The sequence below is a fragment of the Onychomys torridus genome, chromosome X (genome assembly GCF_903995425.1).
Source record: "Onychomys torridus chromosome X, mOncTor1.1, whole genome shotgun sequence".
Taxonomy (NCBI): domain Eukaryota; kingdom Metazoa; phylum Chordata; class Mammalia; order Rodentia; family Cricetidae; genus Onychomys; species Onychomys torridus.
Window position 1 is genome coordinate 47123327 of NC_050466.1, and position 23468 is coordinate 47146794.

At 38.5% G+C, this 23468-nt stretch overlaps 1 protein-coding gene and 1 pseudogene across 1 annotated transcript in view; one reads left to right on the forward strand and one right to left on the reverse strand.

Moving 5' to 3' along the window:
• The window catches only part of Aff2 (AF4/FMR2 family member 2), a 599435-nt gene extending 583081 nt beyond the window's left edge, over positions 1 to 16354 (forward strand). Inside the window, exons 19-20 of the mRNA XM_036174712.1 lie at positions 11142 to 11332; positions 15123 to 16354. Coding sequence (XP_036030605.1) covers positions 11142 to 11332; positions 15123 to 15244 — 313 coding nt within the window. The 3' untranslated portion in view covers positions 15245 to 16354. The remainder of the gene's footprint in view (positions 1 to 11141; positions 11333 to 15122) is intronic.
• Positions 16355 to 22829: 6475 nt separating this feature from the next.
• On the reverse strand, positions 22830 to 23273 carry LOC118574520 (annotated as a pseudogene).
• Between the last annotated feature and the right edge of the window lie 195 nt (positions 23274 to 23468).

Here is a 23468-nt window from a genome sequence, read left to right on the forward strand (position 1 = left end):
AATGACTTGAAACTTTATTAAAAAAAAAAAAAGAATAGTTCACTGCATCTGGAGCTCACTGATTGGCTAGCTAATGAGTCCCTAAAATCTACTTATCACCACTTCCCAGCACTGAAATTATGGGTGCTAACTAATATACCTAGCTTTATAAGTGAGTACCGGGATCTGAACTCAGCTCCTTATACTAACAGAGTAAGCACTTTACCCACTGGACATCTTTCTAGCTACCTTATGTGTTTCTTTTAAATGAGAGGCCATTCATTGTTTCATTTGCTAAACACCGATAGTATACCAAGCACTCTACTAGTGCCTTTAAAAATACCAATTATAGTATTATAGATTTTTCTTTATGTTGACAAGCATTTTATAGTGGATACTAAAAAGGAAATTCAACTGGTATTCTTTAAACACATGTTATATGCCAGGCAATGTTCTAAAATGCTGTGGTATAGCATAGGATGAAACTGATGAAAATCCTAGTACCCGTTGTGTTCTGTTGTGTTGCAAAAGAAACATAATTAAAAATATACAATATTTCAGTTTCATTCTTCTCCATATTGCTATCAAGTCTGACCAGCACAATTAATTGAAGATGCTGCTGCATTTTCTTTTGTGTGTATTTTTGGCTTCTTTGTCAAAATTCAAGGGGCCCTGGGTATATAAACTTATATCTGAGTCCTTAGTTCAGACATTGATCAATGTGTCTGTTTATATGCTAGTACCATGCTATTTTTATTGCTTTATCTCTGTAGTAGAACTTGAAATCATGAATGGTGATACCTCCAGCAGTTCCTTCATTTTGAGGATTGTTTTGGTGTGTGTGTATGTGTGTGTGTGTGTGTGTGTGTGTGTGTGTGTGTGTGTGTGTGTTTCTGAATGAAATTTAAGATATTTTTCAATTGCTATAAACAATTAAGTTGGAATTTCGGTGGAGATTACATTTTTCTGCAAGTTTCTTCTAGGAAGATGGACATTTTCACACTATTAATCTTACCAATCCATGAGCATATTAAGTCTTTCTGTCTTCAGTTTCTTAAAGTTTTTATTATGTAAGTCTAGATTATGATTAATTGCATGGAAGAAACTAAAACAAAATAAAAATGTCAAAAAGTACTTTACTGGGTCAAGAGGAGAAGCAGTGGCACAATCTTGAATAAGTTTTGGCAAAGGATGGTAGAGTATGCTATGAAATATCTGAAACTGAGAATTCTAAGCAAGGAAAAATAGGAGGAAGCTTGTGCCCCATGAGGTCATGGGAGAGTAAAGGTACAATATGATGATCTAATACATGTATATCATATATAATGATCAAATAAGGATAATAAGAATTTAATGTTCCTAAATATGCACTACTTCTGTTTGCTGATAATCTTAGAATTCTTCCCCTTAAAAACACATAATAATTTCTTATGAAATAACACTTTCTCTAATGTGTGTAGAACACTACAACTTATTTCTCCTATGTAAATAACTGGATTCTGGACCAGTTTTCAAATTATCCCATCTTCTCCTTTTTAGCCTGTATTAAACATGATTCTTTTTTAGTTTTCATGTATGTATGGAAAATAGGATTTTCAAGATATATGAGGCTAAGGAACATGATTTACTTTTCCCTTATGACTTACTTATGATAGAAAACAATGAACCCAATCTGTTATTTCAGTGTAGTAAAGTAAGTCCCACCAAGGAGATGGATATGCTTAATGGTACATATCAATTTTGTAGTAATATGGGGTTAGAATCCTAGCTTCTTAGGATTCCAGCACCTATAGTTTCTTTTTCAGTATGTGTCTCCTGAAAGCTTTACCATTTTTTTCTAGAGATTACAAATGAGAAAGTATGTATTTCTCACTATAAACTAACATTTAAGACTTAATGATTGTCACTAAAGAAAGGGATTATAAAATAGAATGTGAGACCTATGAGGACAAAGAATTTTATTTTTACATCACTAAGTAGCCCTGCATGCTAATGTTCCTTGGCTTGAGAATTCCCATATCCCATCATTGCTTTGAGAATAAATCAGGATATGGAAAACAAGGAAAATATCTCAGAAATCATAAACATGGTGGGAAAACCCCATGTTCTTAGAGGACACAAATACATAGCAAATCTACCTTCCTACCATGACCAGAACACACCATAAGATCTACTCCATTGGCAAAATACCTGAACTTTCTCTCATGACTGTGGGCACAATCTCTGTGTATCTGAAAAAGAGGATTTCAGCTACAGTTGTTCACAGAACTTATCAATAGCACTTCAGCATATTGGTAAATGTGACCTATTTCTCAAACAAATGTATGTGCCTCTATGCTGTGAGCACTCATAAACTATGAAAAATGCAGCCACCTTGGAGATGCAAAGTTGTTAATAATGGAAGTTGGTAAGGGATTGGAGCATAATATAGGGCTCTGTAGCCATGCTCTGCAGTGGAAAAGAGGTTCCTTCAAACATGCAGACTCTTAAATATAGTTCTGCCTCATTTCTGTTGTTTATGTTTTTACTTACTTCTTTTTTAACCCCCTTTTTTGTTAAGGAATTTTTTATTCATTTTACATAGCAATCACAGATCCTTCTGTCCTCCTTCTGCCCCTCACAACTTTCCCCCACATCCCCTCCAAATTCCTTCCTCCAGCAAGATAAGGTCTCCCATGGGGAGTCCACAGAGCCTGGTGTATTCTGTAGAGGCAGATCCAAGCTCCTCCCCCTGCAACAAGGCTGTGCAAGATTCCCACCATAGATAGTAGGCTCCAAAAAGCTAGCTCATGCACCAAGAATGGATCCTGATCCTACTGCCAGGGGGCCCCTTACACAGATCAAGCTACACAACTGACTTGCTTATGCAGAGGGTCTAGTCCAGTCCCATGGAGGCTTCACAGCTATTGGTCCAAAGTTAATTAGCTCCCATTGGTTTGATTGTCTCTGTAGGTTTCCCCATCATGATCTTGATGCTGCTTGCTCACAGATTCCCTCTTCTCTCTCTTCCACTGCTATCCTGGAGCTTGGCCTGGTACTTGTCTGTAATTGTAACCATCTTGTTAAATAAGAAACACAGAGCCAATTGCAGAGTTAAAAGCCAAGAGGTCAGAGCAATAGCTGAGACCTGAAAACCTTACCCTTCATTGCTGTTCTGTCTTTCCTCTCCACAAGAGACCTACTTCTGTGTGTTTTTTTTCTTTTTTATAGACTTTCTGTTCTGCTTTCTCATTGGTTGTAAACCCAACCATATGACCCCCTCATCACTGCCTGTCTGTACAGACCTCTAGGTCTTCTATGGTTGGTATTGAGATTAAAGGCATGCATCGTCATGCTGGCTGTATCCTTGAACACACAGAGATCTGCCTAGATCTGCCTCCCAAGTGCTGGGATTAAAGGCAATGCACCACCACTGCCCAGCTTATGCTATGGCTTGCTCTGACCCCAAGGCAACTTTATTAATATACAAATAAAATCACATTTCAGTACAAATAAAATATCACTATATTTCCCTTTTTCTATTTTAATGAAAAGAAAAAAGGAAAAAGTTATAACTAATATAAGAAAAACTATATACAAAAGTACAATGACTATATACCATATATACAAGCAATAAAAACATAAACAATGTCTAGTCCATTTTTATTTGACAAATTCAGAGAAAATAATTCCATTATCTATCCTATTTTGGTGAGTCCAAAATATACGTGATTCACTTTCTGTCCTAACTTACATTGTTGATGGAACTGTCTTATAACATCTTTCAAATTTATAACACCTCTAGTGATTTTCTTTTCTGAAATTCTTAACATGGAAAACTATAATTATAACTAACTGATCTTCAACTCCCTCAGAGACCCAAGAAGGAAAAAATACTACCTAATAAAAAATAAAAACAGGAATTGCATGCAAACAGCTTACAAAAAAAATGTGAATTGACAGAAACAGCCAGCTGCCTGGACAGTCACCTGAGGTTTCTCTGCAGTGTTGGGGCATCATCTTCAACCTATAGGCTTAGCATATCTGACAGACTCATTTGTGAACTAGGATGTATAGAAGGTCAACAGTTTGACCTCAGATTTGGTGAGAGCAGTCCATGTACCAGAAACACCTGAATTCCATTAGTGTCATGTCATGATTCAGGATTTAAATTCTGGAAATTATTGATGTTTTTTTTTTTTTTTTAATTCAGCTGTCCATTCTTCTTGGCTGTGTGTGTATGGCTTCATCTTGGCATCCCATTCTTCTCCACATCCCTCTATTAAATGCCAGTCTACTATTGAGAGGGGTGAGCTTAGTTATTCTTCAAGAATAACTGTTTCATCTGCTGTTCCATTGCACATCAGAAGCCATCGGCCCACTCCATCTTCAGCTGCCTTCAAAGAAAAGGGCAAAGTACCTTTTCCAGATTGCAAAGGCCACTCACTTCTGGGATGGTGCCATATTGTCCTGGCTTCAGAAGATGCCTTTTGTTAAAGCCACAACCACACTTGTTTTTGGCAAGAATCGGTAGTCCTTTGTTTCATGTCCTGTCTGTCCATTTTGTCCTGTTTGTCAGGAGTTGATTTGAGGATACTTTGTTGTTCAGTGGCTAACTTTTGCCACAATGAAAGTTAACTCCATATGCAGTTCCTTCAATGCCAATATTTTCTCTGAAGTAGATTGGTACTGCCAGGAGCCAACATGTCTCATAATCATAACAAAAAAGAAAAATTCCTAAGTTATTAAAACATTTTAAATGCCATATTCTGTAGATCTCTGAAGGGTTTGAAGATGACCTGTCCATTAAAAATATATCTGTTCGATCTTGAAAACACATGTAATATGACTACAAGTTTGATTGTAATGTCTAACTACTAACTTTTATTTCTAGTTTTCCTAATAGTTGGTAACAACAATTTCTTCTGGGTCTATTCCTGCTAAGTGACAAAGTCTCAATTTTACTTTCAAAATTAAGTCAGAGATTTTCCCACATATGTTTTAAATTTTTTATTTGGTTAATTTGGTAAAAATATCCATTGCAATATAATATTTTCTCTCTGTATTAAGATTTCTGTAGGAGAATACCTAGAAGGTAAAATAACCAAAATGCAATCCAGCTTTGGATTGATATGCTCCACGTGTCCTTCATGTACTTTCTTTTCTACCAAGGCCAATTCTTTCTCAGCTTCAGGTGATAATTCTCTTGTACTATTTAAGTGCTTGTCACCTTCTAAGGTTTTGAACAAATTATTCAGTTCATCATTTTTTACTTCAACAATAATTTGTAGATGAGAAATGTCCCCAAATAATCTTTGAAAGTCATTAAGAGTCTGTAGGCAATCTCTCCTAATTTGCACCTTTTGAGGTCTAATTTTTTGTAGCTCTATTTTATATCCTAAATAATTAATAGAATCTCATCTTTGTATCTTTTCAGGAGCAATTTGTAATCCTCAGCAAGGAATATTTTCTTTACTTCTTTAAACATTCTTCCTAAAGTATCTGCATTTGAGTCAGCTAGTAAAATATCATCCATATAATGATTTTGGAAATTTTTACATATCACTTCCAAGGGCTGTTGTAGAAAATATTGGCACAGTGTTGGACTACTCAATATTCCCTGTGGGAGGAGTCTCCATTGAAATCTTTTAACTAGTTGAGAATTATTTTAATTAGGCAGCAAGAAAGCAAATCTTTCTCTGTCTTTTTCTTGTAAGTGTATTGAAAATAAACTGTCATTTAAATTGATAACAATGAGAGGCCATCCTTTAGGTAACAGAGTAGGCAAGGGAATTCCAGATTGTAGAGAACCTATTTGCTGAATTACTTTGTTAATTGTCCTAAAGTCTGTTACCATTCTCCATTTACCAGATTTCTTTTGAATAACAAATACAGGAGAATTCCAAGGGCTGGTAGATTCTTCAATATGGTGAGCATTTAACTGTTCTTCTACCAGCTCTTCTAAAGCCTGGAGTTTCTCTGTTGTTAAAGGACATTGATGAACCCATACAGGCGTATCTGTTAATGATTTTAAAGGTAGAGCTGTTGGCGTCTTTGGAAGATCATCAGTTGTTATGCCCTGTTCTTGTATAATATGGATGGCTGGTGACCACTCGTTAGAATAATATCTTCTAATATTTCTCTCAGAACCATGTGCTAGTTTACCACTTATTTCTTAGGTTGGAGGGATGTTACTCTGAGTATTCCATTGTTTCAACAGGTCTCAACCCCACAGGTTCATAGCTATGTTAGCCACATATGGTTTTAATTTGCCTCTCTGTCATTCTGGGCCTATACATTTGAATGATCTTGCACTCTGTTTCACTTGAGATAATGTTCCATTTCCTAACAGTTGAACATTTACCTCATGAAGAGACCAAGATGGATGCCAAAATTCTGGTGCAATTCTGGTCACATCAGCACCTGTCTCTACCAGACCATATAATAAAACACCATTTATTTTTAGTGTTAATTTTGGTCTTTGTTCATTTATAAAAGTTTGCCAAAAAATTTTCTTTATGGTCTCTCCTGAATTTTCTGTTCTCTCTGTCTCAGTTGTTCCATTACTCTGAGTAGCCTGGTTAATTCCAATAGGCATTTGATTATTTAATTGCTCTGAGTAGGGGTCTCCTCTACAATTGCAGGAAAAGTCTGAACTGGATTCACTGTAGGGGCCTGCCTGAGGCCCCTCTGGGAGTTTCCCAAAGACTGAGGCAAAGTACTACCTTGTCTGTCCCTTGTTGATCTACATTCATTGGTCCAATGTCTTCCCTTACCACACCTTCTACATACTCCAGAAGGAAGGGTCATTCTGTTGCCATTGTTCCTTGAAGAAACATTGTTTCTGGAAGTGCCCTGTTTACAGTCCCTTTTCAAATGTCCTTGCTTTCCACATCCTCCACATCTGCCATTCCTCAAACCTCTTTAAATTGCTTCTCCTATCCACATATAATGATGGTCATGAGCCTCAACATTAACCATGTCTCTAATCTAATCTTCCAAGGGTGCAGATCTTGCCTTTAATGGACTGATTATTCTCTTGCATGCTGCATTTGTGGTCTCAAAAGCCAAAGATTTGATTATTATCTGGCTAGCTTCTGAATTTGGGACCATTCTATTTATTGCTATAGTCAGTCTTTGTAAGACATCTGTGAAAGATTCTTTTCGGCCCTATATAACCTTTGTAAATGACTCAGTTTTCTTTTCTGGTTCCTCAACTCTGTCCCATGCATTCAAGGCTGCCATTCGTCATATAATTAGAGTTTGGATATCATATAAACATTGTGTTTGTACTGCAGCATATTGGCCTTCTCCAAAAAGCTGGTCCTGGAAGACTTGTATACCTTTATCCCTACATGGTTTTGCTATGTTTTTAGCTTCCTCTTTGAACCATATTTGCCACTGGAGCTGTTGTCCTGGTCCCAGACCAGCCTGTGCCAGCTCCCACCAGTCCTGTGGTATACCCCTATTATAAGTTGACCAGCAGTTTAACATTTGCTTTATATATGGGGAATGCATGCCATAAGATACTATTGCCTCCTTAAACCTTTTTAAGTCTAACATTTGAACTGGAGTCCAAATATTTTGTGTATTCACTTGACGAGGTAGCTGTTGTATGGTTACTGGATAAATAAGGGTGATTGTGTGAAAATAGGCTTTCTTTCTGTAACCTTATAACCAATCCTGAAACAACTTCACTGATAATTTCTTCTGTCTGAATCTGAATTTCACTATAATTCATTTTAACAGGTTTAACAGGTTTTTTCTAAAATTTTTATCCTGGCACTTAAATTGACTATCTTTTTAAATTGTAAAGTAAGGATAAGAAGAGTAATAACGTGCATAATTTGATCAACATTAATCTTCTCATATAGTTGCTCCATTGTCAGACTGCCTAAAATTTCAAACAAAGCCCAATTATCTTCTAATGTACACATAAAACCCATTTTTTTTTAATTTGGAAAAAAATCTCTTTTAAATACTTTCCTTTAAAGTATTTGATATAATTGACTTACCAATTCTGCGTAGAACAGTAGAAATCCGAGGGAATTTCAAAACAGCTACCTAGCATCCAAAGTGGGAATCCAGAGAGAGAGAGAGAGAGAGAGAGAGAGAGAGAGAGCAAGAAAGCATAGCCACATTCTTTCTAAAAGCTTGAATCCAACCACGTGTTCCTGCTTGAGCAGAGTTGGCTTCCTTAAGCTCTGACAGACCATGTGCACTGGCGTTTCAGTCAAAAGCAGCCTATCTGCAGTTGAGTGAAGCTACTGCAAATAGCGGTAGCTCCTGCAGGCCTGAGTTTTTCATAGCACCAGCTTTTTAAGCAAGTAAGTCCAGCTGAGGGGGTAACCTCTTGTAGCTAAGGTAGGTTGGGCCTGAGTCCTAAGCCTAATTAGGTCCCAGCTAGGCACGAGGTAGGCCCGAGCTAGGGAGGTGGGTCTGCCCAGGCAGGAAGCTGGACCCACTGCCAAGGAAGCCGGGTTTTTTAATGAATTCTTGCCACGTTGGGCACCAAATGTAGATGTAACAGTCTTGTTAAATAAGAAACACAGAGCCAATTGCACAATTAAAAGCCAAGAGGTCAGAACAATAGCTGAGAGCTGAAAACCTTACCCTTCATTGCTGTTCTGTCTTTCCTCTCCAGAAGAGACCTACTTCTGTGTGTTTTTTTCTTTTTTAATAGACTTTCTGTTCTGTTTTCTCATTGGTTGTAAATCCAACCACATGACCTCCTCATCACTGCCTGTCTGTACAGACCTCTAGGTCTTCTATGGTTAGTACTGAGATTAAAGGTGTGTGTTGCCATGCTGGCTGTATCCTTGGACACACGGAGATCCGCCTAGCTCTGCCTCCCAAGTGCTGGGATTAAAGGCAATGCACCACCACTGCCCAGCATCTGCTATGGCTTCTCTGACCCCAAGGCAACTTTATTAATATACAAATAAAACCACATTTCAGTACAAATAAAATATCACTATACTTGCCTGTGGATCTGCTTCTATCAGTTACTTGACAAAGGCCCTCTGATGACAGTTAAGGTACTCACTTATCTGATTATTGGTGTAAGCTAGTTCAGTCACTTTCTCCACTACTGATAGTAGTCTAAGCTGAGGTTATCTTTGTGGATTCCTGGGAACTTTCCCAGCACCTGGCCTCTCAACAATCCCCATGATGTCTCCCCCGATCATGGTGTCTTCCTCACTTCTCCCCCACTCCTTCCCTGCTCCAGTTCGACCAGCCTGTTCCCTCATGTTCTCATCCCCCATCCCACACCCTCCAATGCCCCTCCCTTATCCCCATTTTATTCATGGAGATCTCATCTATTTCCCCTTCCCAGGGTGATCCATGCATCCATCTTAGAGTCTTTCTTGTTAGCTAGCTTCTCTGGAGCTGTGGGTTGTAGTCTGGTTATCCTTTGCTTTAGTTCTAGTATCCACTTATGAGTGGGTATATAACATTTTTGTCCTTCTGAGTCTGGGTTACCTCATTCAGGTAATATTTCCTAGTTCCATCCATTTGCCTGAAAATTTCATGATGTCATTGTTTTTTAATGCTGAGTAATACTTCATTGTATATATGTGTTCAAGGATACAGCCAGCATGGAGACACACACCTTTAATCCCAGAAATCCAGCCTTTAATCATAGGGAGTGACGGCAGAAGTAGAAAGATATTTAAGGCATGAAGACCAGAAACTAGAAAGATTTGGCTAGTTAAGCATTTGGCTGGTTAAGCATTTTGGCTGGTTAAGCTTTAACGCTTTGGAGCAACACAGTTCAGCTGAGATCCATTCTGGATGAGGACTCAGAAGCTTGTAGTCTGAGGAAACTGGCGAGGTGAGGAAGCTGTGGCTTGTTTTGCTTCTCTGATCTTCCAGCATTCACACCAATAACTGGCCTTGGGTTTGATTTTATTAACAAGTACCTTTAAGATTCAGACTACAGGTTGGGGATTTAGCTCAAGGCCCTGGGTTTGATGCTCAGCTCAAAAAAAAAAAAAAGATTCATAGTACAGTACTGCCTATTTCTTTCACTCCCTGAAAATGTCCTCACCAACATGGATACATCTGCATCTGTTTAGGAAGTTGCTCAAAGTTTGGCTGAAGAAAGGCTCCCTATAAATGGTTCATAGATCTTGCTGCCATGCAAAGGAGACTGTTCATGCATTCAGGCTTGTCTTTAAGCAAGCCTACATCAGAGAATCCTAAGCTCAGTTCCTGAAAAAAAATTACCTCCATGATACATGTAGCCAACAGGTAACTTGATGTTACTGATATTAAAGAATTCACCAAAAATGTGTCCAAACACTGGAACTGTCAAAAGTAAGAACTTTGAAGACTCCTCTTTATAAGCCAGCATGAAGGTAAACAATCACCAACAGCCCATCTCCTTTACACATCTTAGAAAATCCTAAACAGATATTCAAAGTCTTACTTTTCTTTCTAGCTTCTCCAATGCTACACATTGAGGGGCTATTACAATGTGCAATTGACTTAGTGTGGCAACTGTATTTGTGATGAACTATCATTGTGGTTTCCACAAAACACTTTGAAGAAAAAAACAATATTGCATGTTTTTGTACTGCCAGTAGCCATTCTGAAGAAGTAGAGTAAGCATCACAGCTTTGAGCTGTTTCTTTCTCTGAAACACTGTAACATGTCATATATATTCAAAGTCAGAGCTACATTTGTAAGTAGTAGTAATGCTAGAGAAAGATTCATCCAACTGACTCTCTTTTCCTCCCCCCTCTGTATTCCTTTGCCTCTTTCTCTCTCTATTTTAAAACAAAAACAGTACTGTACACAGTGGGCTATCTAGTTGTTAGAGACAGTGAGAACTTAAGTGTTTCCAGTTAGAAAATGAACATAGGTGATTTATTCTATGACCAGTCCTATAGCCCTGGGTGAGTTAGTCAAATGGTATAAGATCTGATGTGGCAATATGGTCCCTCCAAATAAAGCTATGCTGTTGATCAGAGCTATAGGATCTTGTCTTAGAAGAGCCACTGAGATGTGGTCCATTAATTGAAGCGTTGTGCATCTTTATCACAGTAAACTTTGCTCTGGCTAGTGGTATTTTGAAGAGATTCCATTGTGACAAGGGGTCATCCATGCTTTATATCTCCAAAACTCTGCTAGCACTCTCCCTACCTACTTAACTTGGCCTGTCTCCTTCCATTCTCCAGGAATACTCCATCCCCAGTATCTCTAAACAATGTCTCTCCCATCAATGCAATGGGGAATTGTAACAACGGTCCTGTCACCATCCCCCAGAGAATCCACCACATGGCTGCTAGCCATGTCAATATTACCAGTAATGTGCTTCGGGGCTATGAACACTGGGATATGGCTGACAAACTGACAAGAGACAATAAAGGTATGATTATCTGTTCTATTCTTTGCTTAAGGATGAGAATGCAGTCACTTGTGCTTTGAAGGACTAGCTCCCTTGTACCTGATGGCCTTATATTATTTAACTCTTCTGATTTCTATGTCTTAGTTGAGAGGAAATTAACTTAAGGCTAACATAGTGACCTATTTGGCATTTAGAGTGATTCAAGCCTAAATATTTATTCTTCTTTAAGACTTTTATCAGCACATGATATTTTCAGAATTTCACTCAGCAACAAGGCTCAATATAGAGAAATGGTTACTATGGCAAAACGAGTGATTCAAAAATTAAGATCCTGTTGGCTTCTGCTTATTTTTGAAAGGTAAGGTAGAACTAAGGTCATGTACCTTCATTATACTTATCAACTCCAGATGAATGTATAACAACACAGTTGGCATTTCCAAGTAAGAACTAAACCTCAGCTAGGATTTCTTTATATCCTGACAGGAGGATCAGGGTCTTATTATGGAAACACATGAGATTTGATATAGAACAAGTGCAAAGTAGATCCTGCTTCACAAATTGTTGACTTGTGCTGCCATATGTGACCTTAGCCATCAATTACACTCAAAATAAAGCCTCACCAACATAATATCATTGTGAAGTAAAACAAAAACCAGACTTTTACTCTGGCCATTCATTTGCAGTGGTTCTTTCTAGCCCACTAATTACAGAATGACCAGTTGCAAACAAGGTGGGGACTTATGGGGATCTATTAGAATCAACCAAGAAAGGAGTAACAAGCAGGCTATAGTAATACAAATATGACCAGTAATGGGGAGCAATTAGCCTCCTCCAAAATCTAGGTTTCTTGGGGGTGGATATGGTTTTTGCTAGTTCCTGAGCAGTTATATGAATTTACAAAGATCAGGCTAAAAATTTTGCACATTGTATCTCTCTCTCTCTCTCTCTCTCACCTCACCTCTCCTCTCCTCTCCTCTCCTCTCCTCTCCTCTCCCCTCTCTAAGAAAAGGTTTCTCTGTGTAGCCTTGGATGTCCTGGAATTTGCTTTGTAGACCAGACTGGTCTCAAACTCACAGAGGTCCACCTGTCTCTGACTCCAGAGTGTTGGGGTTAAAGGCATGTGCAACCACTGTTATCAGAGCTCTTTAAGTGTACTAGAAGCAGCAGATAATTTGTCAAAGAATCAGATTCTAGAATCTGAATTCAAACCAATAGACTACCTACATTTATTAGCAGGTGTTTAGAGACCTTAGATTAAAAATAAACAAACAAACAAAAAAGTGGAATTAATTTATATCTGAACAAAGGCAGTTCTTACGTAGGCTTTCCTTTCCTAGACTTCTGGAAAACCAGATACAACTTGCCTAAACAACTAGGAACCCACAAAGGCTCTACAACTGTGAGCAAAGGCACAGGCATTTTGAGATCTGTCTGGTTTATCTGGTTCTAATCTGTCATACTTTGCATTGGTAATTGGAAGGAGGTTCAATATTTATGTATTTCCTTTTAAAATTACATTCACTTTCAAAATCTGTTCAAGTAATTTCTTCTAAATTAACTGCAGAACTTTCTAGGAGCAGCCTGATGACTGTGCTGATGCTAGGGTGAAATAGTGCTAATCTTGTCATTAGCACAGCCTGCCAAAGAGTTGCTAAATTCTCTGCCTAATACTGAATCAAAATAATACTGTCACTGTACCAACAGAGAGAATACATGCTGGTGATGCTGCCACTGGGCTTTTTATTGGGCTAAGAAGAGACTCTAATTTGGAAATTTGTGCTCACAGCCTTTAGCTCTGCACACACTTCATTTATGACTAGCTTGGATTTGATGATTCTTATAACATCTGCCTCATATAGATAGAAATTACAAAACTCAAGAGCTTCTTTTAGGCTAGAAACTCTACATCCCATTCAGACAACTATAGACATAGACCTTCTCACAAAGAGTTGTGCTATGGATATGTGTTGGCTGTTTTTGTAGAAAGCCTCTATCCCTGTCACTGCTTGCCCACTCCTGCAGCTGCAGATAGCTTATTACAGAAGGTTCTGGTGCTGAAACAGGCCAAATAGTTGATGCTATCCTCTGGCCTTTGATCAAGAGGCCCTACTCTCTACCTGACCCAGCTACATATATTGCTCCATTGAAGTGGTCATTAAAATGATGAACTGGCAGTCTAATTTAAAATGCCAAAAACAGCTTTTCACAGAATATTCAGAGGGTGTCTTACCTCACATAAAGCTGACATTCATTCAACAATGACTAGTTCTTTAATATTTTTCTTAATATAGTATAAAGAAAATATTTTAGAAGCCAGAAGTAATTTACTCCTTTGTTGGCAGAAATTCCTTTTATTACATTGCCCAGGTTAAAAAGTATCACATAATCAAACGAAGTTGATACCTGGAGAAGGAGTCCATATGTTATATATAACAAAGAATAAATGCTTTGTTCAGTGAAATATCATTTGCTGAGCAATCAAGTACATGTAATCCGTGCATAGAATTTGATTTCCTAGAAGGCAGAAAAGCATCTCAGCCACTTTAGGATAGTCTCTAGTCCCACCCCTGCCCTGGATTTGGATTCCTCATTCTCATCCAGCACAGACATGGTTTCAAGTAGAAGGCTGAGGCTGCCTTCCCTGTATGACACTAACAAGAAAAAACCCCAGTGAACCCTCTTGGGACAGGGTACCAGACAAGTCAAGTGCAGCAAAGGGTACCTAGGGAATTTTCAGACATCATATAGTCTTTCCCACATATACTCCTCCCCCAAGGTAGACATTCTAATACTCTTGTCACACAGTTGAGTAGTTAGTAACGTAGCCTTAGGACTATCCCATTTCCCAAGTCAGCTAGAAGTAATCATGCCCAAGAGTGTGGCCCAAAGTTGTCATGTGATGGATCATTGCAGGTCATTTTCTACTCCTATGAAATCAGTAGCAAAACTTCCTAACTCAGATTCTTCCAAGACATTTATTTAGCTCTGGATGACAATGGCCATAATTGATGCTCAGGTTCACTGGCATTTTCTATACTCTGCCAATAAAAGTCAGAAAAAAACAGTTCACTTGGATCAAAAGAAAATATATTTTCAATTTAATAGCATATAAATAAAATTCTTCTTACATTAGAGAAATCATGATGCTTACCATGACGTATACTGCATAAGAAAGCTTTCATAAAAAATAAAGCTGTAATATATAAGATATAAATATACGCTATAAAATATTCAACTACATTTATGTATTTATGTATGTTTTACATAAATATTATATTTTCATACAGAAATATGTATCTATATATCTATATATCTATATATATAATATATATATAATATATATATATTCTGTAGGATGGTAATGCATTTTAGAACATGCTGTTTGAGAAAGGATATAGTGATAAAAATACTTAGCATGGATTAACAGATTTAAATGAGTTTTGTTTCATTAAACACAATAACACTAACATTATATTGTCAAACTTTTAGAGTTCAATAAACATATACAATTATATATTATATATATGTATGTAATTCACACATAATAAAGACACGTATATATAAATTTCATATTGATGATAGATAGATAGATAGATAGATAGATAGATAGATGGATAAATAGATAATTTTGGTTGCCTAATAAGCCCTTTAAATTTTGGTTGAATGAAGGAGTAGATGAATATATTAATGAACAAATTGATAAATCTTTCAGTGTCCACATGATTGTGGTATTAACCATAGCTTTTTAATCTGGTGCATAGGTTCCATGATGTTAAATAAAGGCTTGACCAAGTACTGCTCTGATTTTCAGAATTCTTTGGCGATCTGGATACACTGATGGGGCCTCTGACCCAGCACAGCAGCATGACCAATCTTGTCCGCTACGTTCGCCAGGGACTGTGTTGGCTGCGCATCGATGCCCATTTGTTGTAGTGGGTGCTCTCCCAAATCTAGAATCAACATCCATTCCCCTACTTTTACCAGTGCCTTGATGGTCACTGGTGGAACTCCACTCATTTGGGAAAGTTCTCTTTCATTATGTTTGTTTTTATGCATTTTTGATATCTGTGAAAAACTGAAAAACTGAAGTCATTGTTAGTGGACACTACAACTTGAGAGAAGTGTATGTTTTATTTTTCAATATTTGATATGCATTTCTCATATCTCATGATTTTTGTGCTTTATGGAATGAAAATTTCTATAATATTGATTTAAGTCCACTTGCTTCAAAACAAAGAATAAGAAGCACATGTGATGATGAGAGGCTCCTGAGAACTCAAACAAGAGGTCTAACATACACATGAACAAGGGACTTGAAGAGATTCTGACAGTAGCCATTCCCCAAACTATACTCTTGGGTCCAGAAAAGAATTTATTTCAGAATCCATTGCTAAACAATATCTGTGTTTCTCACAGACTAAATCTTCAGGTGAGAATCTCCATTGTCAAATCCCACAGACTTGATGTTTTAACTACAGTATAAAGTGAAGAGTAGTAAGAAAGTACAAGCATAAGAATTCTACTCTTGCAGTGACACAACCAGAAGACTCTTTTGTTAACATCCTGTCCTGATTACTTGTTTTTCTACTATTTTATTTGGATAACTTTATGGCATTAGGTTAACTCCTCACCTGAGATTATTTGTGCAAAGCTCCCTTTACAAGGAACAGTTTGGCAGATGCACATCTTAGTTATCAAAATAACACATTCATCTTAGACTTGAGAAATTAGAATGGACTGAAAGATGTTCCTCAAAGAAATCCATGCTTCTGCCTCATTTGTAGCCAAAAACTTCAAGTACTTTGATAGATTTGCATATCAAATCTGTGAAATCAAGTGTCATGTTACCACTTCCTAGAATTAATTAATTTCCTGATATCCTCTCTATCTGGACTTTCCAAATATTATCCATATTTTCTATTTTATAGAACTTCTTTTCCCCCTTTCTTTTATTATTTCTTTCAGGAGCTCTTGGCTAAAATACAATCACTGACTTTTATTAAAATTTATATTAATATAAATCATTTACATGAAAATTCGCAAGAAAACATTTAACTCTGCAAGTAAGACCTAACTTTTCTTTTTACAAAACAAAATTCTTGCGGTAGTGCTTCACCCTGGGATCTTTGGAAATACTCTTGAAGTTTGGGAACAGTTCACCTAATTTGGAGCATTTCCTTATGAGTTATGACTATCTCTTCTTCTGATCCTCTACATTCATCTTATGTCTCTAAACATCACCCTGTAAATATCATCTTCAGTGTTCCAGCTCACCAGAAAAACTCTTCAGCTATAGTAAACACTATGCATTAATTAGTTACTTGTAATTGCCTGCTGGAAGATAATTCCATGTACCCTTTAATCTGCTGAGTTATTGAATTCTGTTCACTGAGTTATGACCAGATAAACAATAGATAAGTAGATGAAAGATTCAGGCTTGTATGATTTCTAAAGTGAGTCATACAGCTCTGTGATAAAAACAGCAGGCAAACACTGTACTCTTGTTGGAAAGGCTAGGTACTTCACCAGTTCTGCTCTGATCATATTTGAGTTGAAGGCCCTTTGTTGTATAATAAAGTTATGGAAGTGTCATTCCAATGTCTAAAGCCAAGCTATTTCTACAGGTGATGGGTGCACCCCAGCAGCTGAAGCCTGCACTTCTTATGCTCCCAATGTGGTTGAGCTTTAAGTCTACAGTTTCAGCAACAACACTTACATATGTACACACACAAATGAAACCTAAACCATTTCTATGCCTCTTAAATGAGGAAAATGAAAACATGAAAGACAAAACACCCCAAATGGGCGTCACTTGAAAAAAAAAATGAGCTGATGACTTTGCATTAAGTCAAGTTCTCTATTTTCCATGGCCTACCAGGAAACTTTCCTGGCTATTACTTAACAATGATGCCTACTTGCTTGACTTGTAAATTAAACCTAGTCCACGATCCTAGACCATCATAGATTTACACACAGATTCTTTTTGAAATTACATAACTAGAAATTAGTGTGTTATGGGCAGTTTTCCACAGAAACAAGCATATTGACAATAGGTGAAAGACTTGTAGCTCTAGATTCTATAACTCATTTTATCTTCTTACATACAACAGGGAGGCAAGAGGATGCTCTGTCATCTGTGGTGGCTGAACATAAAGTGTCATGTCAGTACGATGATTATCAAATGGATAGTCAAGCTCTGGATCACCACCTGATTATTTAGTAGACCCACTTGTAACATAGCTTAGAAATCAATTAAATGTGAAGAATGCTTTACCTTCCTGTCCCTGGAGATGGGGTGTCTCTGGTTTTTTGGTTAAGAATTGTTACTGTTTTCTAGGCACTCTGGTCATCACACTACAAATGGTGATGTGCATCACGGGTGTGCAGCTATCTTCAGGATTGAAAGACTGAGGGCTTTGTTGAGGGAATCTCTTCAGTGTACCAGTTAAATGGGAAGGGGATGAGAAATGTGGATGGCAGTGACAGATTGTGCCTCTGGATATTGGTGGAGGCTTGGTGAGCCACAGCCAAACAAGTCTGTGCAGGTGTGGTATTGGGCAGAGTAATAGCCCCCCACTAGCAAATACAAGAAACAAGCACAGCCCTACAACATGACTCAGGTAGGGCCAGCACTATGCCTTCATTTATCACACAAGCTCCAACCACAGAGAGTCTGACAAGTTTGTGTTATGATGTTGGCTTGGCTTTGTATCTTTAATTAGCTTTGGATTTTTTAGTGGTTTTGTCATATTACTATCTGAGTTTTGTAGGTAGGATTATTTGAAAAGAATTTGATAGTGTGATCCTTGGGGTAGAATTTACCTATAAGCATGTTGTTAGCCAGCCTATAGACTGTTAATTGCTTAATAATCTCATTGGGAAAAACTCGTAGTATTTTATTCAGATGACATAATTGGAAAAAGCAGACTAGTTTCTGTGACATTTTAAAGACTTAAGGTTGAGATATTTTTTTTTCTTTCATGTAGTGAAATGAAAAGATCCAAATCTTTAGAAAAAAGTAGCAAAATTAGATGCCATTACCTAAAATGTGTTTTGTTGAGTTTCCAAGTGGATAGATGGTTAAATGCATTGGATTTGGTCTGTATTGGAAAGACGCTAGTTCTACTGTACCTGAAGCTATCTAAATCAGATTTTATTTTATTCAAAGTTGGACCCCAGAGGTTGAAGTTAGAGTTTGAAGTTGAAAGTCACTTCTAAAGGCAGACTCAATTAAGTTGTGAGGGTGAAGCCCTTATTTCCATCTCAACAGACATAATAAAATTCACCTGCATGAGTTAGCAGGTGGGAGAACCAAACTGGATCACTGGGTAGGACTATTCAGTAAAGTAATGAACTGCTTGCTTACAGAAGCATCACTATCACCATTGAGCAAAATGTGTGGGAAATTGAAACAGCTACACAATACCAAACAAATGGGTGATTCAATGCCCCCAAATTCAACTCTGTGGGGAAAAATATTGAGCCAGTTTTCAGTGTTGTGTTACAACTGGCAGACTCAATTCTTTGTCATTGTTGTTTTTGTCGTTGCTGTTGTTGTTTCGCATTTCCACTTGCACAGCCTTATTCTCATAATTAAACTCTGATTCATTTTCTCTCTGGTGTTAGCAAACTCCAATGACAGAAATGGCATCTGTGTATTGATAATCAGCATTTACCCTGGCAGGGGACTAATCTGACAGGCTGGTCTCAGAAGTTAATCCTATCATCTGATATTTCCAGCAAAAGAGAGTGTTAGTTCCCTTTCCATTCCCCTCCTCATGAATCTAGAAGCCCTCTGTACCAAAAACATCACATTTTTTTCTGTATAATCTTTTAACAAAAAGAAAATCACATTTTGGGGAGGGCAGAGGGGGATGTGGGTGGGGGGTGGAGGGTGGGGAAGCCCTTGGAGGCCAGACTGCAGTTCATGACCCTTCCTTCTTCTGACATAAAATGTTAAAGAATCATTCATAGTCCTCACACTGGGTTAGGGGGCACTGAACTGCTTTTCAGATCCATGGTCAATCATTCTTCTGAGATTGGAGCTTTGCTGTTTCATTAACTGTGCAGTGTAGACTAATGATATTTAATAAAAATTATTCAAAATTGCAAACTCTTTTGCCAGTGACCTATTTTCTTGGCTGTTTGATTGTATTAGACTTTGAGGAGGGAAGAGGGAAGCAAAAGAAACTTGCTAATGGGCTGGTAACAGGATGGTGCAGCGGCAAATCCAGGCCTGCTTGCATGCAAGCAGTTGCCTGTGAACAGTAGCATGCAGAACAGTGTGCAAATACTCCTGAAAAATGGTCTGCTGGATGCTTTCAGCTGAGGATACCTTGTTCATATGGAGAAATCATTGTTTGTTAATCTCCACAGCAGGAAGTCAGCTGCCATATCCCAGGGGATTCCAATGTTTTACAGAGTTTGTTCTGTCCTATATCACTTATGTGCCTATAAAACAGACATGTCTCAGAGTAGACCCCGATGTGGTGATAATAACCAAATGCATCCCAGATGCTCAGGTCCTTTGCAGCTTTTTAGAGCTTCCGTTGCAGAAAGCAAAGTTGGTAAAACCTCAAGATGCTGGTTTGATTCTTGGACCTTTAGTGTACCACCTTTATCAACTAGTTAATACAAAGCACCTCATTTTTAGCATTTTCCAATTCTCATGGTGTAAATTCTACCACCATAGCTGATAACGAGTTAACAACTGTGGGAGGGATAAATACTATCATTTCCTGTGAACCAAGCCAGCTCCAGAATATTACTTAACACAACCAAAGAGGGCTCATGTTTCACACATTTATGTGGATACTCATGCCCACCCCTACTTTAGTAACTAAAACCATTATATAAGCCTAAATGTGAATCAATATACTAATGTAGTTAATGATGAGGCCCTGGGGGGTATGGGGAATTCTGGAAGTCTAACTTTTTTTTTGGTTTTTTTGAGACAGTGTTTCTCTGTGTAGCTTTGTGCTTTTCCTGGAACTCGCTTTGTAGACCATGCTGGCCTCGAACTCAAAGAGATCCACCTGGCTTGCCTCCTGAGTGCTGGGATTAAAGGCATGTGTCACCACTGCCTGGCTAGGAAGTCTAATTTTTAATCTGGAGCTAGCTAGACAGAATGAAATCCTCAACAGCTGACAACACAGATAGATTAGTGCAGGGGCATTTTCTCTGCATTTCAAAGATAACATGGAAATGAGACTAACATTTAGAAAACTACTATAACTCATTTTTACATTTAAAGGATACAAATATTATCATATTAATACTAGTTTTCATACTCCAAGCAGGGTTTCAAATTTTTAAATGTAATTTAGGTACAAGTAGTTACAGGATCTTTGTGGAGAAACACAATTCAAAATTAACTGTGTTTTTTATTGCTATATGGAAACACAGAAATTATGTCATATGCACATTGTTGATCATATGACTTTTACTTCAGTTAAATCTTTAAACATGTGTTCATAGTTAAAAGTCTCTACTCACAGTTCTAGCTTTGAATACAAAACAAGAATATCTCTTGAAGCAATAACTATGATTCCAAAATAACAGTTCTTTTTCAGCAGTTATGAAGAAAACTAAAGTCACTAACAAGAAGACATAATCTACAGTTTATAAGAAATAAAAGCTTCCATTAATTATACATACGACTTTATTAAACCTCTACCACAAGTCATCTTGAGAGTTAACAGAAATACTCAAAGAACCAGTTCCCCTGGACCTACACATCTGCAGTTAAGAACTTTGGATAAAAAAAGGTTGAAGAACTTGACATGGTATCTTACTGTTCTTTAAACAATACCATGTTCTGTCTGAACTCAATCTAAAACTTGTAAGAGATGCATGTCTTGTTCATACTTCCTGGCTTGTATGTCATTTGCCTTTGTGATTATTTCTGTGACTAGAGAATGGCAAGGTTTAGGTGCTGTATCCTTTCATGATATTCTTGCAACTTTTGTTCTTGCCTGAGAATGGTAACATCTGGGTCTGGTTAAAGTGGCAGGCAATGAACTGGTGTTCATGGCTACAAGGGACCACAAATGTGAGTAACATCAATTGGTGCATCCACTGCTGCAGATCCATCCTTGTTAATCAATCATACTCATTCATGAATATCAAAAATGAGATTAGTTCTGTCCCAAGTTGATTTGTCAAATAGTTTCCTTCCTGGATTATTCTAGTCTCTCTTGATATGTTAGAAAGGGAAATCTCTGAAATAAAATTCCTAGGTATTTATTGAATGCTACGAATTAGTGTTTTTTTTTTTTTTTTTTTTTACCCTTGTAACACAACGAATTGCCTTTATTTCAGTATGCATCCACATTTCAACATTTAGTGGTCCTGAACAGAGTGGGGAACATGGCATGGCGACGAGCCAGGAGGCCAGGCCCACCGATCTAAAAACTCGTGACAGAGCTCCTCCAGGTCCTGGCCGAGGGTCTGAGGAACAGCAATACTGAAACCTGAGTCCGCAGGGTCAGGGGCTCTGTTCAGCTGTCAGGCTCCACATAGACCTGATGGATGGCCAGGGAGCCCTGTCCCAACCTCTTCAGTGTATAAAAGCAAAGCAATTATGAGAAAAAGAACCAACTCAGAACCCTGTGTGCTTGGACTCTCCGCATGGCCTGTCTCTAGGCGTCACCACCAAGGCCCCTGAGTGCTGGCAGGTTTGTGGCCCAGTGACTGTTCTGTTCACCTTGAGACGGGAGCTCAAAGTGCATTGGCTGATGGTGGCAGCAGGGCAGAGGACCCGGCACCCCCGTCCCAGGCTGGTAGCAAGTGAATGTGTGGTCCAGAGCTAAGTGAGGGAGGCCAGGCTCTTCCAACCTCATCTGATGGCTTCTGGCTACAGCAAGTGTTGGGTGGTGATGGGCAACAAAGTAGTTGAGGAAGAGGGGAAAGCAGCACCCCTTGATAAAGGTGGGGAGACAGGAAGCCCTGAATTCCTCACCCACAGCCAATTTCTGAGGGAGGGGAGGGTTACAATCTAAGCTTTGGCCAAGGGTGGGAGTGGAGGATTGGGGGGATGATGGCTTGGATGGGGCATCATTTAAGACATAAGAAAGCAGGGGTGCGGCCAAACACCCCCAAGCCCAGCAGTGGTCCCACAGCTGCTACCTGAAGCCTTCCCATCTATTCTAAGGGCCACCACACAGCTGTGGCAGGAGGGTGGGGGGGCAAAGGCAGACCCAAGCCATGTGTCAGCAGCAGGTGGTGTGTTGGCTGTGTTGGCTGTGCCCACCGCCCCCAAAGGAAACCGATTTCAACACACCTTCTTGATCCCAGTTCAACTAGGCAGCCAGTGGTTTCACTCAGAAGATGTTACACAGCACAGCCTATGTATTTCAAATGGATAAGAAATTAGTATCAGAGCAGTGTTCCAGGATGGAGTCTCAGTGGAGCTTTCTCTCCAGTACTTCGAGATCTATAAGATAAATCTAGAAAATTCACTACTGTAGAAAATGAAGACTTAGAGTGGACTGGGAAGGGGAGGATGGGGCCTTGGTGACTAATTGCTGTAACACTGTCCCTCTGGTGGCTGTGGTAGCTTCATTTTCTCTTTTGACATCATCAGGCGCTGAAGCTCCTGCAGGGTGACTTTGATGCTGTGGGAATTTTGCCACTTGGCCAGCACTGCCGTGGCCCTTGGGTCCACCACTCCATTTGAACTGCTCACGCCGCTCATATTGACTTTTGTTGCAAATCTTAGAGATGGGGGTGCTTCTGGGTATTTAGGCCCACATTCTATTTTAAGGCTGTATATTAGGTTTTCATAAATTGTTCTTGGAGGCCCAATTATCATCCCTGTCCATCTTGTAAGTGTCATATCTTTGTCGTTTTCTAGACCCCAGCTAACTGTGCCGTCGCCTACTCCTTTCTGGTCTTTTTCCAGCTCTTCCAACTGTCAGAAATTTTGAGGGACTTTTACTCCCAAGCCTGTGGTGGCTGCCATCTTGCATCGCTCATTTTTTATTCTTATTTTCATCAAAGTAGTACTTATGAAGAATTTTGATTGTAAAATTAACATGTGAAATGTGAGCCTTATAGATATAAAATGCTCAGAAGTGGACTCTGGGTTCAAAATATACCGAAAATTCTCCTTTGCACATCTCATTACATGAGTGATACATACTTAGGATCCTCCAAG